The 18,168-nt window shown below is 40.7% G+C and overlaps 1 protein-coding gene across 2 annotated transcripts in view; it reads left to right on the top strand.

Annotated features, from left to right (window-relative positions):
• The window catches only part of pcdh11 (protocadherin 11), a 137,579-nt gene that overhangs the window by 71,066 nt on the left and 48,345 nt on the right, over positions 1-18,168 (top strand). For both annotated transcript variants that reach the window (XM_084352435.1, XM_084352434.1), the window contains 2 exons: positions 7,159-7,194; positions 13,717-13,915. In XM_084352435.1, coding sequence (XP_084208561.1) covers positions 7,159-7,194; positions 13,717-13,915 — 235 coding nt within the window. The remainder of the gene's footprint in view (positions 1-7,158; positions 7,195-13,716; positions 13,916-18,168) is intronic.

The following is an 18,168-nucleotide window of genomic DNA, read 5'->3' as shown; positions in this document are numbered from 1 at the left end:
GGGGGTCCGCCGCTACAGCTGCTAGGGAGCTTTTTTATTTTCCCTTTCATTCTCTCTTTTCCTCTTCCTACCTCCCCTTTTTTTTTTTTTAATTCACCCAATTTGTCGGTCCAAATGAAACAGCAAAAGGTTAGAGTGTGGAGTAATTAACAGCAGCTAGCCTAATGAAATCAGGAGGGGCTGGTACACTGGGAGGATCAATACCTCACTAAGAGTGAAGCAAGAGGGGGGATTGTCCAGGGGAAACACACACATACAGACCACTTAATAATAATAAGCTGATGAAATGGCAACATGTTGTCCACTTGTAAATCAAAATTGGTTCGAACGCACCACAATGTTATTGCTGTCTAGTAATTGCTTTAAGGAAAGGGAAAGTTGCTCCTCGTGCCGACTCAAGAAGGGTTCACGATTTACACCACCCTGTGTGGTTCGCTGAGAGGGTTTCCCTTTATTGAATGTCAATAAGTACGTCAATACACTTCGGACAACTGAACACCAATGCAGAGGGAAATGGGGATTCTATTTATCTAAGGCTACACTTAAGTATATTGAAGACTTTATTAGCCCCTTTTGATGAGGAGGTGTTTTGTTTGCAACAGTTTTATCACGCTGTCTAAGACATGCTGCGTTCGCCAGAAATACAAGGGATGTAAACTTGAACTCTCCCCACTGTTTCTTGGCTGAGAGATTCGTGTCTCTCGAGCCTGCACGCATGAGCAGATGGCACACACGTCCACAAGTTTTCCACTGCGAATATTGCTGTATTATGCGCGCATATGTCTGCATGTGTGTGATTTTGACACCGCCACCTGACAAAGCTGTCATTTTTGCCTTTATTGATGAATCTAGCCGTAGCCACCTCCGCCACGGGGATAACCAGTTGATAGCAGGCCACATGCCTCTCTCCCACTCTCTCTGAACAGCTTAAGTTATAGACTGTGGCACTGCCCTGACATTTCTGGAATACAGAGCAGTCCTGACAAGTCCCGCTCGACCATTATTTTCACGGACCTCATGCAGGGAGACTAGCTGAATTGAACAGCAGCACACTATAGTGAGCCTCACCAGTGAACCCCTGAGTCAGAGTCAAAACAAATGTAAAATTTGCCAGGGTGAGCTTTGGCAGCTCAAGCTAGCATGCTCCCTATCTCTTTGCCTCACTCTGCCTCTCCTCACCTTCAAAAGTATTTACTGAACCGTAATGTGTGGAGGCTGTAGAGATTAGCGTTAGTGTTAAACTATTAGGAACGTGGGGACCCCAGGGAGGAGGGGTTGTAAGGCTCTCTGTGTGGCTTGAAGTGAGCACATTACACAGGGTTTAAATTATTTAAAAAAAAAAACTGCAACAGAGCGTCTTGAGGCGCCACTTTTTTCAAACTTTGAACTTACTGCTAATTGAAAGAGCTCAACAAAGCTTCGTGTTGTGATACTGTCCCGCTGCTGACAGATTGCAGAGGTCGGCCAGTTCAGTTAGGACATGCAAAAAATGGTTAGGCAGAATATGTCTCCATGCAGCCAACAGATCAGTTTGTCGCCGGGGGCTGGATATATAAATGACGTGCACGCACAAAAACCTCGCCTACACCTTTTCACACATATAAACTGATATTCATTAAGAACGTGCGTACCTCACGCACGCATCAGACCATGCATTCACCTGTTTTCCTAGAGATAATTGGGGTGAAACGATGAGGTGGATGTGAAATATGAGGCCAGCGATGTAACCTTAGAGCAAAACATTGTTTGTTTAGGTTGCTGTTATTTTGTATTTTTCGTCTACACGGCGATCAGAAAATGTTGCTCAGAGGCACATTCATGAACTTAATTTTAGATTATGTATGAGTGATGAATTTTGTTATTCTTTAATTTGCATTGGAGGCATCTTCTCCCTGTTAATGATCTTCTCGTTTGATCCTAAATTGTGAAGCCTGTTTCAAATGAGCTATATAGATTAATCATTGATCACCGATCTGACGTTTAATAACAATGATTGAGATATTACCGCGTTGATGGTACATGTACAGGCACTCCGTGTATTCTTCCATGCCGTTATTTGAATACGGATGTACGGATGTGTAAGGGCGTTTTTGCATCCATTTATGGATAGCTGTGGGAGGGGAAATAAAGCTTTTGCAAATGCACCCGTTTCCACAATGACTGAGATTTATAAAGCAGAATCAGGCGTCTGTACAGCTTCACAAACCTGACAAGAAGAATACATATTTCTGTTTTTGTGCGCACACACAGTGAATCGTGAATCTACAGAGAGTTTTATGCACCTGGCCCCAGCTGTAGTAACTGCTGAGAATGAGAGCGAGGAATAGGAAGTTGATTTTTCATTCCTGAGTAATCTTGTGTTGCCTGACCTCCGTGTCAGAAGGTCAAGAGAAAATCTGATCAGAGAAATTGAAATAACGAGATCTCGGAAATCCAGAGGTAGTGATTTGATTTTGGACGTGTTTAAAGAAGTCTCTGGAAACAGCACCGCCGGCTATTTTTTATGTGGATACAAATATTAGTTTTACATATAGTGGCTGCCAGCTGTGTTTTTTAATTGTGCTTGAAGTCAGGGATTGATGAAATGCGAGCCTCACGTCCATTGGTGGAAATTGGAGGGGAGGGGGGGGATTTGCTAATTATAGACGCTAATTGCGGACGCAAAACAATGTGTTTTTTATGTACATCATCACTTGGTACAAGTGTCTGTGGAGCAGTCTCTGTGAGTGTGTTGCTGGTGGCTGACCTCCAGTAAGTAGCTACTTAAAACAAAAAAGTTAACTTGAAACAAAAGATGTGTCAGACAGTTTTATTTACTTCTTACATTGAGTGCAATAAAACGGCTACAACCAGACTGCTTTTTGTTCCACTGCCTCAAGTGTGGTGTTTAGCAGTCACATCTTTTACCACGCTGGTCCAGCTCTCAAGTTATTTACCTTTCCGCTTTCCAGGAGAGTTGAATAGTAGTCACCAGCTTTCCCTTAATACAACGGTGCAGTACTTTTTTCTGTCTCCCTCAGGAATTGCTCTTTTGAAAATGAAAAGCAAAATAACCGTCCTCGCTCATGCCATGAACTTTGCATTAGCTGAGACAGCTCTCAATCACTTACAACGAAGGCTTGCTTTTGCCTCCTCATCAAGAGATTACTTTGATGTTTGCTCAGCCTTTTTTTTCCTTCTCGATCATAGTATAGGATTTTTGTTGAGACACATTTGTCTAAGTGTGGTCAGCCTCTAAAATGACTTATTAAATGAGGCAGTGCTACAGGGATTTCTTTTAAATCCTGAGGGGAATGTACGGCAATAAATAAAGAACTCTTTGGCCTTGTGTAATAAGTTGGAACTTGAATAAATCTTGATTACTTCGGATTCATTTTTTATACTTTAAATGTAAATGTACTGAGGGAGATTGATTCACTAGCCTGTAAACAAATGCTGACGGAACAGTGTCTTTTTAATATCCACTGATGTGCACCCAGTGGGCTCATTGTTTTTCTCTTACGCACTGCCAGCTTGGTTTCCACTGTAGATGTAATATTAGCTACCCTCCATTCACCTACGTACAGCTTTAATGCACTCTTACCTACCTTCTGCCTATGCTTTTTGATTATTACGCAGTCCCCCTGCCTCTGTGCCAGCATGCAGTGCCATAGCTCAGATCCTCACTGAAGGAAAAAGGGTTGTTGCAGCACCTCAACCTGTCAGTCCATACTGGAACACTGGGGAGCTTAAAAGACGGTGCTGCAGTCAAAATGTGCTATAATAGTTACGATGATATCAAATTATTATTTTTTTTTTGCATATTTTGTCAAAGCATGCCATACAATGGTCCAATGTGTACTGAACTGTATGCTCCTTTCATTCCTACCTACATTTTTTATTCATTCATTGTGCAGCCACAGCGTCTCAAAATTGGGATACGTTTGGATACAGAAACAGAGCACAATAAGGTCTGGTGTTTTTAATCAATTATTTATCCAATATTTTAATGATCAGAGTGCCTGGGGTGATCAAAGGCTCGGTTCGAGGCTCCACTGCCTTTGCTCACTAAGACATCCCTCTGTACTTTGATGTGGTTCACCAACAAATGCACTTATCTTAAGCATAACTCTCTCCCAGGCTTGCATGTGGGTGCTTTGAAAGCTCTAGTTTGAGAGGCGTACATACAGAGAGAAGGGTCACTGACCAATCCATACTGAGCAGGGGAAAAAAGAGCAAACTCACACATTTATGGTCTCGAGCAATCAGATGTACAACTACTATTTTGAATGCCATCTAAATATGAGACAAGCACAGGTCACCTTCTCAGATCCCTGGTGTACATTATCATATATTTAATTGGTTGGCAAGGTCTCTAACTTGAAGTATGTGTCACGAGATGTTGAATAAAACATTACTTGGAGAAGAAACAACTGCCTGATGGCAGCCTCAAGTAAAACCCGGCTTTAAATGACCAGTCAGTGGATGCAAATGAGCAGCTCCTCAAACGGACCTGACAAATGTCGGTGCGCTCGAATATGCAAAAAAGAGAAAGGAAAGAAAACTATGTATTTTTCAATTACATTTATTTTAAAAAATAAAGATGAAACATCTTACAGTCCTTATCCACATCAATTAATGTATATATGTGCTAGAACAGTTCAAGCTTGTCATGTCAGTCTTGTATAATGATAGGTACAGTATGAATTATACTTGCTTATAAGCTTATGACAAGGTTATAAGATCTATTTAGACATAACCTATATGCAGTATGTCATCATATGCAGAACAGGCATGTGTGAGGTTGATGTTGTTGGCTGATGAGTTGCCTATATGCAGTTTTGAACAGCCTACTTCATGTTACATGAAAGTCATCTAGACAGCCTCCACTCTATTACTTAATATGACTTTTTACCTCTAATTCTTAATAAGTGTGGGTACTGAGCTTTTGAATGCATGTTCATAGATTTAGTATTTATTATACGTGTTTATGAAGATTTTTATGTTATGACTTCACTCTTTGTGCCATATGTCATAATATTGTCCTGCATCATCTACCTGTCTTTCACTTATTTAACCAGTATTAATTCATGTTCTAGCAATTGGGGGGGGGGGGGGGGGCACGTGACATATTATGAAATTGACATATTATGAAACTGACATATTATGAAAATGACATATTATGACACTGACATATTAGGTTGTAACGGCAAACATTTTAGTAAATAGCTGCACACAAAGCAACATTGCCATTCATTAGGAGTCATATTTATGTGCAACGTTGCGATGCTAACCCCGATTTTTGCTCCGTTTTGGTCTCCACCAGCTCTTGTGGAAAATAATTGACTCTTTAGTTGATTAAAAAAACTCATATATGTTCACCAGCTAGTTGCTAACTTTGTCTGCTCTCCGATAGTGCTCAGATAGCAAGTCTCTCTGAGCCAAAACAGTAAAATTGTGGGCCGTAAAACCAAAACAATAGATTAAAAATCTGATTATTTTATTAACAATACGAAGTGTAGCCCTTCAGTGCACCATTCTGTCCACCACAGGGTGGTGCTTGTAACACAGAAGCTGCAACAAGAAGCCTACACTCAGGGCTGTAGTAAATTATAAAGTAGGTAACCTAAGTGTCTGCTGGCTAAACTGTCCAACATAATTTATGGATAACTCATTAAAAGGTGAGAAAATCGTGTTTGATTTTAAAAAGGTAGGGAAACTGGCTTTATGTGAGTTTACCCCCCTCTCCAGCCCTGCTACACCGTCCCTCTGTTGTTGACTTCGAATCTTGCATAACTTGCATAACGCTAGCGTTCAACGTTAGCTTTCTGGACTTTCAGTTGCTAAGTCATTTCCCAGGTCTTTGCTGGAGCAGTGAACCACGTTTCCATTACAAAAGAACCTTATGGGATTGTAATGATTGTTTCATCTACTATTTTACTATTTACTATTATTACTACACATTCTCAGGTGTTGCTAGGGAAACAAAGTTACTGCTTGTGAAAACCTTTACAAAACATATAAAAATGTAGGTTAATGGTCTGTATAAGTGGGATAATGTCCTTTGAGCTGCCCATTATCAGTGATTATTTTGAAAATCTGTCCTAAAATGAGTTTTTTCATTACAACTAATGGCTATAAATGCTAGAGATCACAACCACCATGTTGCAGAACATGCATTCGGTCTTGTGTTCTTCTGTGAGTGACATGTTATGTATCATCAACAGAAAATGTTGTAACAACAGACCGCAATGACCGCAATTAGATGGCGCTTAGATGATTTGACGGTTACCTGCCTCCCCGCAAACTGAGAAAAGTAGGAGGAGCTTACTTTTTAATTTAGTTTAGTTGTCCAGCATGAAGCTCCATTTGGTTTTTGATGAATAGCTTTGGGTGTGCTGCTCCATCGCTCAGTCAGTATAGCAGCCTCCCTTGGTGAACAATTATGGCGGGATAATCTGTTGACATGAACTTGTTTCCTGTTCATTGTTTTACCGTTCCACCCCAGCAGTCCTCCGCGCTGCTCCCCTGTCTAAGTGCCTCCTCACCGCCAGATTTCTTCTATTTTCTTTGCAAATCAAGTCATGTACTCAGATTATTATACACAGTACAAAGAAAACAAAATTGGTGATTAAAAATTAAATACTCTTATCTCTCTGTGAGTTATCTCAGTCCCCAGAGAGAGGATGCTATTTTGCAGGCTTGCGGGTGTCTTTTGTTCCCAATTTAGAAGCTTGTCGCTGTTTATTGTTAATTTTTGATGCTTCATTTGATATTCTGCTCACTTTCCTCTCTGACATGCAGAGAAAACATCTTTATCAAAGTGTCAGTTGTATGGCTTGTGTTGTCAGGATGTCAGGTTTGCCCTATTCTTTACATTTCTGGGGAGAGGGTGTGTGCTCTGCAGCCTGGTTTTCTGGCACGCACAGAAATGTGCTGTACTAACTCCACGTCTGAGGAGGAAATCAATATGTATCCTAAATTCTCAGTTCCAGCTTAAAAAAAGACTTTAAACCACAAAATCTATAAGGTTGTCAATTGTGAACTCTGACTGACTTTCAGAAGCCTGGAAAGTTCCCAACGCAGTTTCTTTTGTTTTTTCCAAATATCCATTTCCCTTTGTAAATCCTCTGTAAAGTCAGACAACGACGTGAAATGACTGTTCTTCTGTCTTTGCAGGAGGCCTGTCAACTTGGCAAGATAACTTCTGTGAACGTAAGTCTCACACACTCTGTACTATGCTCCATCTTGCACGTGCATTTCCATAAGCGTCACCGGAGCTACTGTACTGTGAAGTTTCTTTTGGTCTATTACCAGATCACGCACAATAAATCTGCATGTCGCCTTTATAGTCTTTCTCGCTTGAAACATTGATATTGTTGTCGGCATTTGAAAACCTCAAAACCACAGTGTGACTTCTGCTGGGAGGTTCTGTGGGTTCAATGTTACGAGGATTTTGCAACCATTAGGGCTTTGAAACCCTCATATTTCACACAAAATATATAAACATTTATAGGCGCAATTTTTTCATGCAACAGCAATGATTCATCTTGCTCATCACTCACATCAACTATTTTTCCTATCTTTCTTGAAAATTGCTTTGTTACCGTGGCAACCATATTGTTTTGAGAATATAACTGAAAGGTTGCGGGTGAAGTTATTTTTTGTCAAAGTGCCGCATATTTAAGTTTCTCCAAACCGTCTATTTTATTGGAATGGTAATAGAAATGTGTCCGCAAAGAAATCTACATACATACAGCTTCCTCTCATCCCTTTAAATGATCGTTTTTCTTTTGCAAAGGCAGCTGTGCGTGACCTTTTTTTTTGTTGTTGCATCGAATCACATGAAAATGTCTTGACCTTCAACTGTCTGTTTTGTTGCATGTTTCAGTGTAGTATTTCTTTCTGAAGTATTTTTTCTCACCTCAAGGGCATTTGACTTGTAAGACAACTTTAACATTGAATCCAAATGTGTTGCATCTAACCGTCTTACTATATGTTTCCTTTTCGGTTTCACTCTCTTTGTCGAGTGCCGTTCATCTCTGCACACAGTTCACTGAGGTCAACGGCAGCAGGACTGTCGCAGTTCTTCCCGAACTTATAAGAGCAATAGCATGTCCCTCAAACTTTTTTCAATCTCAGCAAACAAGATTGACGCTGTGAAAAATCATAAATCAGGAATTTGTTGGAGTCAACTTACAAGTTGTATGCTTTTTTATTTCCAGGACACTTCAGAACCCATAATCAAGAGCTCGATCAACTCATTAAAATCACTTTCTAAATAAACATGATCAGTATATATGCAGACTCCCCAGCATGCATTGTTTGAGAGCTCTTCTTTTTTTGGAAGAAAACATGAGAGACTGCCCTGTGTGTCTATTTTTTTACACACTAAAGTGTGTTCACAGGTCTTGGGGAGTACAACTGCAAGTAGGCTGCATGTAATCTGATAAATTGCCTTCAATGATGTCAGAAAGGCCACAGTTCTGAGTTGCATTATGGGTCATGTAGGCACCTGGTTGTGAAAATGAAGAAGACTAAAAAAGTAAAATATCTCTGCTGCATCTATTTTGATCATTTGTTCACAATGAGTCCGACAGTGTTGTAGGAGTGTAATGCAAGACCAGTGGACTGCTTTTCAGAACCTGGTGTTTACATTACCCACAATGCAACTTAAGTTGCCATAAGTGATAACACTGGAGGCCATTTATCAGATTACATGCAGCTTCTTCTGGAGCCACAAAAGGTTTTATACTACTTTGTTTCACATATGCAGCACACTTTAATGTGTAAAACTGATGGAGTTACCTTTTAAGTTGGTTGTTTTTTCACAACAATGAAAACATTGCAAGCCAGGGCGAAGGTCAATATTTAATTCAGTGTTTACACCCCAAAACTTTTACTCTTAAAAATATCTCCTGTTAGCAATTTCACATATTGTCTTTATGCCGATGCTGCAATAAAGTAGCTCCGACAGGAGCAGCTGCAGCTGTTCTCTGGGTGAAATGAAGTACTGAGTCTTCATTCTGGAAGAAATGTAAAAAAGAAATCAAATTAGTTTGTAATGTTCATCATTGTCACTGAAAAGTGGTTGATCCAACCTCGTATCTCAGAGTTATTGAACATTTTTTCTCAAGTTCAGTATTATACTATAAAACACAAGACTTTAAAAAGACTTTGAACTATTTATTCACATATTAAAGGCAGCAGTTTCACTTACACTTTAAAATCAAAACAGCTCAAAAGTGATTTATTTGTACTGTGGAATCCTGCACACCACAGCTTGACTGTTACCAGTTACACAATTTTTAACATTGTTAATATATATTGTTATTGCAATGGAACATTTTGTATTTCAACTACTTTGGCTTTTGTACATATAAACCATCATATCAGTAACATTTGACCATTTTTTTTCAGTGCTCAGAAGTGTTTCATCACAGTTCAGTGTAGGCTGCTTTGCCAGGACTGGGGGGGTATGACTAATACTGTTGTAGTTCATGTTGCACTCACTGAAAATCATCACAGCAGATGACTTAGTGACAGATGAAATTAGCAAAAAAATCATTCGATCTGTCAGAAATCACCCAGTAATCTCTCGATCCACTCGCTAGAATCACCTCCTCCTTGCATGTTCCTGCTAACTCATCATTTCACACACAGTGGCATATCACCTCACACATAATAGGCAGCGCTGGAACAGCATGTCCAAAAAGAAAGGGACGCACTTCGCGAAGAAAAAGCACATGTTGCACGATCTTGACGTCAAGCTGAATAGGGACATGTACGAGAGCGTTTTAGGGATAAATACATTGCCGTTGCTGTTGTTTATTTTATTTTTTTCCCCCCACATGAGACATGCGCGACATGACAAATCACCATCTCCTCTGAACAGATTTATGCAGGCCTAGGTGTGCCCGCAAGCTGATCCTTATCTGAAATGGCAGAGCCAATCTCCCCTGATTCACTCCTAAGTGGTCCCTGTTTATCACTCAAAGTGAGGTGGTTGTCAGCCAAGTCCTCCTCTGTGCAGCGCTGACTTCTCTGCTATTTCTGGAGAGTGTTAGTCGGGGTAAAACTATATAAAATAATAAAAACTCAGAGAGCAGGGGCCCTACCAAAAGGACGAGGTTGCAGCCACTTGGCCTCTCCTCCTCTATATCTAAATATAACGGACTTTAATCCAGTAACCAGCGAATCCAGCCCCATCTGCCTATTGTCTGGGTGGTTACCAGAGGGAGGGTTTTGCGTTTGGCTGGCTTGTTAGATGGTAGAACTTGGCATGCATCTCTCCTGTTCATTTTATCTCTGTGTACATACTTCTCAAGGCAGTGTTTTATCTGGCTGAACGGGCTTTGTTTGGTCTTGATATCTCTTACCGCAGCTTGTCTTTGCTTTATGGATTTCTGGCAGCTTCTTTAAATAAGTGATAATGCCTCGCAAAACACTCACCTTGACTCCTCTGCGGATGTTTGTTTTTGTTTGTCATGTTTGTCTTTCGACATTAATGTTTTATCGGCGTTAAGACACAGAGAGCAAAACTTTTATTTATTTAACACTCATTAATGGTATTTAATTGTAATTAATAGTGCAGCCCTAAACGAATTAGCAGTGAGTGCATCGTGAAATCAAATTAGTCCTTTTTCTTAACATCTGGCACCAACTCGAATGGGCCTGAACAAACAGCGGTCTAAAAATGAAGACACTCCCTTATGCAAAATGACTGTGTCCTAATTGTCACGGACAGCTGTTTGTTCTAATAGATTCTGGATGCCATTGTTGGAGCAAGTTTCCAATAATTAGAGTCATGTGGAGAGGAAGCATGCTTTTTGTAGAGCTGCCAAGCCTCCATAAGTGGGCTCTTTCTTTCGCTGGAACCTGGACTTTGCTTCTGCGCGCATCCTCCAGTAATTTTGAGAAACAGCTGCCAACGCTGTTTGAGAACAAGTAGATATTTAGACGACTTCAAAGCGTGGGCAAACATGGCACGCAGAAGTATACGATTTTGGTAGGTGCTCGTCTCCTCGCTGCCTTGGACAAAAAACGAGTGAAAGCACGCGAGGAGAAGGGAAAACATTCCTTTGTAGACAGAACTTAAGAGATATACCTCGTCATTTGGCAGCGGGAGATGTCAACACGCGCGGGAAAACAGGATTAGTTTTCGAGAGCGTCATATATTTTTATGTAGTTAGGAAATTCTCCATCTTTCTTATTTTCCTAATAGAATCAACAGAAACAAAAAGCCTTTATTTCTGAGTTGTTATTTCAGACAAGAGCTGAAGGTTGCGTGCGTGTTTTCTGTTCTTTGACTCGATGCACTTTTTTCCTCATTTCTTCCCCGTCTTTTTCTCACTCACACACACACACACACACACACTGATTTGTGGCCTCAGGATCTAGATGAATTGAGTAAATAGAATATTTAGCTGGCTGTTTCAACATCACAGCATTGAAAACCACTCAGTTGTGCTTTCAGGGTGCTAATTGTGTGGATTTAGGTTAGTCAACCCTCTCTGATAGTTTTTAAATGAAGCTTTTTGTGCACTTGGTTTTTGGCAGTTTGTCCTTCATTAGTGCCAGACTTTATTTCTCTCTCTCTCTCTCTCTCTCTCTCTCTCTCTCTCCTATTTCCCGAGCCTTATTTAGTCTTATCAAAGAACAATAAGTGCTTTATCTAGGCACTGTAGTGGCTAAGGAAAAATATGTTCGTACTCAGACATCTCCTCCTCCTGAGCCGGAAGAAGCATGTGTTAATGATGTTTTTTAATTCAGGACTTGCGTATTGCTTTTATTGCAATGGCGATGAAGAAAAATCAAGATAGTCATATGCGCTCCAGTTGTATTCGCTCTCAGAAAAAAAAAAAAAAAAATCTCTTATCAGTTTGAATAATGGGGCGAATAAAATTCACCGCAATAACCGAAGCTGAGGGCGTAATTATGTTTTATGTGTTTTATGCCCCGGTACAGCGTGGTGCAGTGTGATGTTACTCAGGGAATCATGTGAAGACATGAATTCAAGCTACAGTATATATCACTGCAGCCATGCTCTGTTTTACAGATATTACCTCAAAGCAAAGTCAGATCTCCTGTCTCCTCATTTTTCTCTTTGCCAAAAGTCCAAGCAGAAGATATAAAAATGCTACAAATCAAACCAGTGGTGTCTCCAGATTACCCAGCGTGCGTCACAATATGAGCAATTGTAATTGTGCGGTTTGTTTTCTGCAGGAATTGCTAACACGCAGACAGCACCACACAGAGGATGTGTTTTCTTTTTTAGCTCCAAAGAAAGGTCGCAACATGAACTTGCGTAAAGCTCCAGAGAAATCAAAGAGGCCTGCACCTTTCAGAAGAAAATGCCCACACTCCTGTGATCCCCAAGACTTTACAAATCAAAGTCTCAGCCACACACACACATTTCCACTTCTTTTGTGTCTAAACTCAGTGAGAGGGAAAACTAGGACATAGTTCAACCTGTTAATACGCATCCCATCTATTATGGGGCCGGGAAGTCTCAATTATAAATCTTACAGTCAGTTTATTATCTGAAAAGTAATTCACTACACTCGACAGACCAAAAATCATTTTTGGGTTATGAGGTCACTGTTTCAATTAGTCCCCCTGGTGACAGGATGCAATTTGGGCATTTTTTCCAACTAAAAGCAGGTAAAGATGATGGATGCGGTATTGGGCGTGTAACAACGCTTGATACAATTAGGCGAGGCTTTCCCTTGTAAATGCCGTCTCACGGTGCTCATTCACCCATAAAAAGCACTGTTGTCACCACTCATGATGATATTAATAATCTTTGTTTCTCAGTGGTGGCGTGCCAAGACTCTCGCTCTATAGAGGATACTTTATTTAACACTAAGACGCACGGAAACGACAGACTTTCTTTTAAAACAAGGATGACAGACGTGATTTTTAATTTTTTTTTTTTCTGGAACACGTTTAGTGACTCGCTAAGGCTTTGCACAAGGTTGATAGGTTAAGGAAAAAAACAGATTTTCTCACTCAGCCGTTGTGATATATCTGCAGATAGTTATGGTTTTATGTGTCCATCATGACGATTTCACCTCAGTATAGCGGAGGTGAATTACATTTTTAACGTGCTGCTCAGAGCACTGAAATATTACATTTCTAAGAATTCAACAAGAATGGGCTCCTGGAGCTGCCCTGGATCATTGTGCTCTATGGATATCCGTATCAGTGTGTTTCTCTGTCCTCACCAGAGCTGTAAAAAGTACCCAGAAACAATACATGACCAAAAGGAAAGATATCGTGTTAAAATATGACGATAGTACTTGATTAACAATCTTAAAATGTCTGATATGAAGTGCAGTTAAGTATTGAAAGTTATGTTCTAGCAATAAATGTACTTAATTATCAAGCAGGCCTACGTTTGTCTATTAGTAACTTTAAAGTACCTGCTATAAGTAACTAGTAACTACAGTTTTCAAATATATAGTTGAGTAAAAGTACTTATAAGTACACGCAATATTTGCCTACAAATTGTAGTGGAGCGGATATAAAGTAGCAGAAAATGTAAATACTCAAAGTATCTTAAAATTGTACTTAAGTACAGTACTTGAGTAACTGTACTTCATCACTAGTACTCACCCACATGACTCTGCTGTAGCTCTTTCTTTTTAGGATATTTTTTTTCTTTTTTTTTTGGCCATTTTAAACAGAACCGAAGAGTTTCTCACAGAACATTTCTTGTTTGTTGGTGTGTTCCAGACCCAGCGCCGTGTCACGTTCCATCTCCCAGATGGATCCCAGGAGAGCTGCAGTGACAGCGGGCTGGGAGACCCGGAGCCTAGTAGCACGGCCAGCACCACCCAGCCTCTTCCCCTCAGCTTCCCCCAGGAGGAGTACTACGAGCAAACATCGCCTAACAGCCGCACTGAGGGAGATGGAAACTCAGACCCCGAATCTAGTGAGTACTGAATTCTGCTCTGCTCAGACAGCAGGCAAATATTTAATTTATGAGTTTCACTGTTATTGTTTTTGGTGATTTTAGAGGCTGACTTTCCCTTAATGCAATTTACAAGCGGCCATCTGTGTTTTTAGACAGTGAAATAATTTACTGAGATTACAGCTGTGATCGTCATAGTAACAACACAGCCCCACAAACACTTAATAAGAGGCTCGTTCCTGGCAAATAACCGGTAGCAGTATAACAAAATATGGTTTGCTGCTTTTGTGAGGTCATTCTTTAAACGAGTGGGACAACAGTTTGTTGCTCAAGAAGTCAACCAAGACGGAGGGTTGAACTGCTGAGGGAAATGAGCTCCTGTTCCGTGTACCGTATCTATCAGCTTTAAAACCAAAAACCGTCTCGGTCATATTGGGTATTCAAATCAATTAGATTTGATCAAAACAAGCAGTTAATCTCTTGTCCTGAGAGGGCAGAATAACTTGCACAATGATGCATGTATTATCGACAATGAATTTTGTACAGCTGAGTTTTGTAAATGTTGTCCAGTGCTGAGCCTCAGAGCGCGGGGGGAATTTTACCTCTGAAGTTGGAACTTTGTTGCTGAATTTATTCAAATGATTCACAAGACAGCTGTCACTGCATGGCTTACTGCCCAATGATGTTCCCCATAAAAAGCCCCAGCGAACGCAATGATGCACAACTCCATCCTCATACATATACAACAACATTTTTTAAAATCATTGCTCAAATAACTGGCTGAGGGGGTGGGAGGAGGAAGAGTGCTTAAGACACACCACAGAGGACCTGGGGTTTTTCCACCGGTGATGTTGTAGATCCAAAGTCTGTGCACCGGCAGCATGCCAATGATTCTGCTGAAATGATTTTGCTCCACCTTAACATGAACAAGGCTATTTTTGAGTCCCCTATCAATGTGTCCTTGTCACAAACCCCCCCACTTCCAGCTGGATATCCCGGTCTAGGTGCATCAGATTTTATTTTCTGGAGGTATAGCAGTCTGGATCGAGGCTAAGGTCGGTGCAGACCTTCACTCCTCCTGTGGCCCCTGCGTATCGATGCAAAGATGCTTTAGCCTTTGCATGGAGTTACCTGTCAAAAAGACTAGTCTCCTTTTTTTTCCATCCAGCAGAGAAAATCAACAGGACAGGGCGAAATAGATTGCTTTGCATACACCTACATGCAGTATAGCTATTGTGTCATAGCTGTAAGTGAGACAACAGCCCTTGGTGCATCTTCCTCCCCAGCAGCTGCGCTGACAGGTCCGGGACCGGGGTGTCAGAGTGAGTGTGATTGTGAATGCATTTGTTAGACATTAGACAAGATGGGTGACATCCTGCCGATGGCTTCCTGTTCATTTACATGCAAAGGTCCGTCCCATTTGTGATTTTTCTATTTTTGATAACCGTATAATGCAAGTTACAGCAAGAAATCTCTCTTTTTTTTTTACAAGATAACCAGCTGACCTGCATATTCCCTCACACACACACACATCTGTACACCAGGCACGTGTATACACTCATACACAAACACATGCATCTAATGTTCAAACATCCTCTTCTCCAGCTGTTCTCTTTAATGCATTCGCCACGGTGACACCAGTGATTCATACATGTGATTCATTAATATACGGAGGCAATTGCTCATCATCTCATTAATATTCAGCGACATAAACATCTCATACTTCATAAACTTACTCAAATACCACACTTATTACCCACTTTCCCTCTGGGGTAATATTTGTTGAAGCGCATTACTTTTAAATAGAAGGCCCGGCTAATGTATCAAATGCATGTGTACTTTTACAAATTGCTGCATTAAAAACCACAGCGGAGTGAGAGTGTTAACAGAATAACCAAGAGTCTAATATTAGTAGTTGGATATTAGAAAAGTCATTTTAGTTATTTGACCACAAAGCCCCTTTATAATGCTCCGTGTAACCCTATCGCAGCAAATGATATTGAAGCCGGTGTGATTCACGTTACTATGAAAACAAATATAAAAGCAGACAGGAGCGGATCATATTAGAAGGTTGTGTAAACACTATATAGGAAGTGATGTGATTACTTTTATGATCATACTTTATCTGTGAAACACACGTAGCGCTATGCAGCACTGAGATACATATTACTTGCCGTTCCCGTCTTCTAAGAAATACAAGAATCTTATATTAAATATTTGTATAATTTGATTAAAAATACACTTTAATCCCCATATATTCTCACCTACTGTAAAATAACTGAAGTTCTTTCATTTGCTTTGCGATGTGTTCGAGTGTGATTTCACATCACAGCTCGCGCGCACACACGTGCGTTCTCACATCATTCGCAGACAGAGAGTGAAAGCCGTCTGACTCATCCGGCTCCATTTTCTCCCACCAGAAGTTTGAAGATAAACTCTGACTCTGTGCTGCTCTGTTCAAAAAGAGAGATGGATCCCGCGCGTGTTGACCGTCTCAGAGATGAGTGCGTTGGTGACAGAGGGGGGCCTAAGATGGATTAGATATGGTTTTATCAATGAGCAGCAGGCCGGCATGGCGGTGGCAATCTCTTATCATGTCGTCTCAATTTGTAAAGCAGAAAGAACAAGGAAAAGTGGAAAGAGGGGAGAGGGGATGGAATGACTCCGAGTGAGAGGAGGGGAATACAGCTCGGAGATTGGAAGACTGAAGCGACAGAGGAAAGCGAATTTTCAGGAGTCAAACGCGGTATTGTTTTGCAAAGGTGCTACAGCTCGGGCCTGAATGTCAACGCGCGCTGAATAATTGTCTGTGCCAAAGGCGAGCCATGTGGCCTTCTTATGACAATGAATTTCTCAACTCCTCTTTAAACCTGCATCTTTATTAGACCACCCACTCTTGAAATAAAGTTCATATGACATTTTATGTTTCTATTATTTATGAGTTAGGCGGCTGTTCATTTTATGGGCTCTTGCTTCCCCCTCCAGGCTTACTTCAACACCCCGCCATCAGTCTTGTGCTGTCACCTCTTTTGTCACGCATTGTTTCAAAGGTTTTGATATTTCCTCCTCTGACTTCACAAATAGATAACAGGCGCGAATTAACGCCATTAGCATGTGTGTTTTTTAGGTCCAACCCCCATGCATCTCACAGATGGCTTTTTGCAGAACTACACATCCAGAACAATTAGGCGTGATGAGTCGTACCTGTCCCTTTTGGCCAAATCGCAACAGTTCATCAAAACATCAGAAACAGGAATGCATAATGATATGAGATGCATCTATTCCCTCGAATAAGAAGAGGGATGTGCGCTGCTGTTTCAGTTGACGTTCTCTCGTACAGTGACTCAGTGCTGTGGCATCCTCCGTTTTCAGCACAGTTACAGAGGTTCACCTCCTGGGCTCCAGAGGTGACTGACATTTCCTGGAATCACTAAGAGCTGTTTTACATGAAAATACTAAAAGCATCCAGTTGATGAAAAAAATCTCATTCTTGACCCATCTTGGCTCCGACTTTGCATCCCCTGGAATTTGTATGTTGTTGCTTTTAATGCTAATAATTTCCAGCGGCCTTGTCCTGCACTGCACTTGCGGTCAGCTGAGCTTTGTTGACATCGAATAATTGAATCCGGTGTGTATTTATTAATTTTTAGACAGCCTGTGCTGTTAAGTTGATGTTGGTTTAATGATGTCCTGAAAGGCTTTTGCTGAATGATGGGAATCGTCATGTCACGAACGGCGAACAGCGCTAAGCCCTCAGACAAAGTGCAGGAAAAGTGGGGAGCAAATCCCTGAGTCTAAATCCTTCACATTTTTCAAACAATACACAATTTTGTTCTCTGGACGATTTGTAATATACTTATTTCTTTCTCCTGTTGTCAGAGTTGAGGGATTTAAGGACTTGTGCTTTCGCCCACTTACAAGCAGCTCAGTAAAGGCGGTTTTGAAGTAGTGCATTAGTCTCTGGGAGTAACATAAAAAAGCTGTACAGTACAGTGCCGTATCTTAATCTGCGGCATATGGCTTTCAAATGACCAGCTTACACCTTGTCTGTCTAAGATCTAAATCTGCTATTAAGATAAGCCAATCCTTTTTAAACACTGCAAGTATAATGAGATTATAGTTTTAAACTTGCCGCACACTATATTGTAAAACTACAGACTTTTTATGAAAGAGAATTGCTTCATCAGATAACTAAATCAATGATTTTGTTTTATTATTTCACTTATTATTATTTCACTTCATGCAGTTTTGTGTCCAAGGCTTTTACAGCATAT

This window comes from Pagrus pagrus, assembly GCF_965226575.1.
Source record: "Pagrus pagrus genome assembly, chromosome: 5".
NCBI classification, from domain to species: Eukaryota; Metazoa; Chordata; class Actinopteri; order Spariformes; family Sparidae; genus Pagrus; species Pagrus pagrus.
Note: the sequence above shows the minus strand (reverse complement) of the source record. Positions and strands in the feature narration are given on the sequence as shown.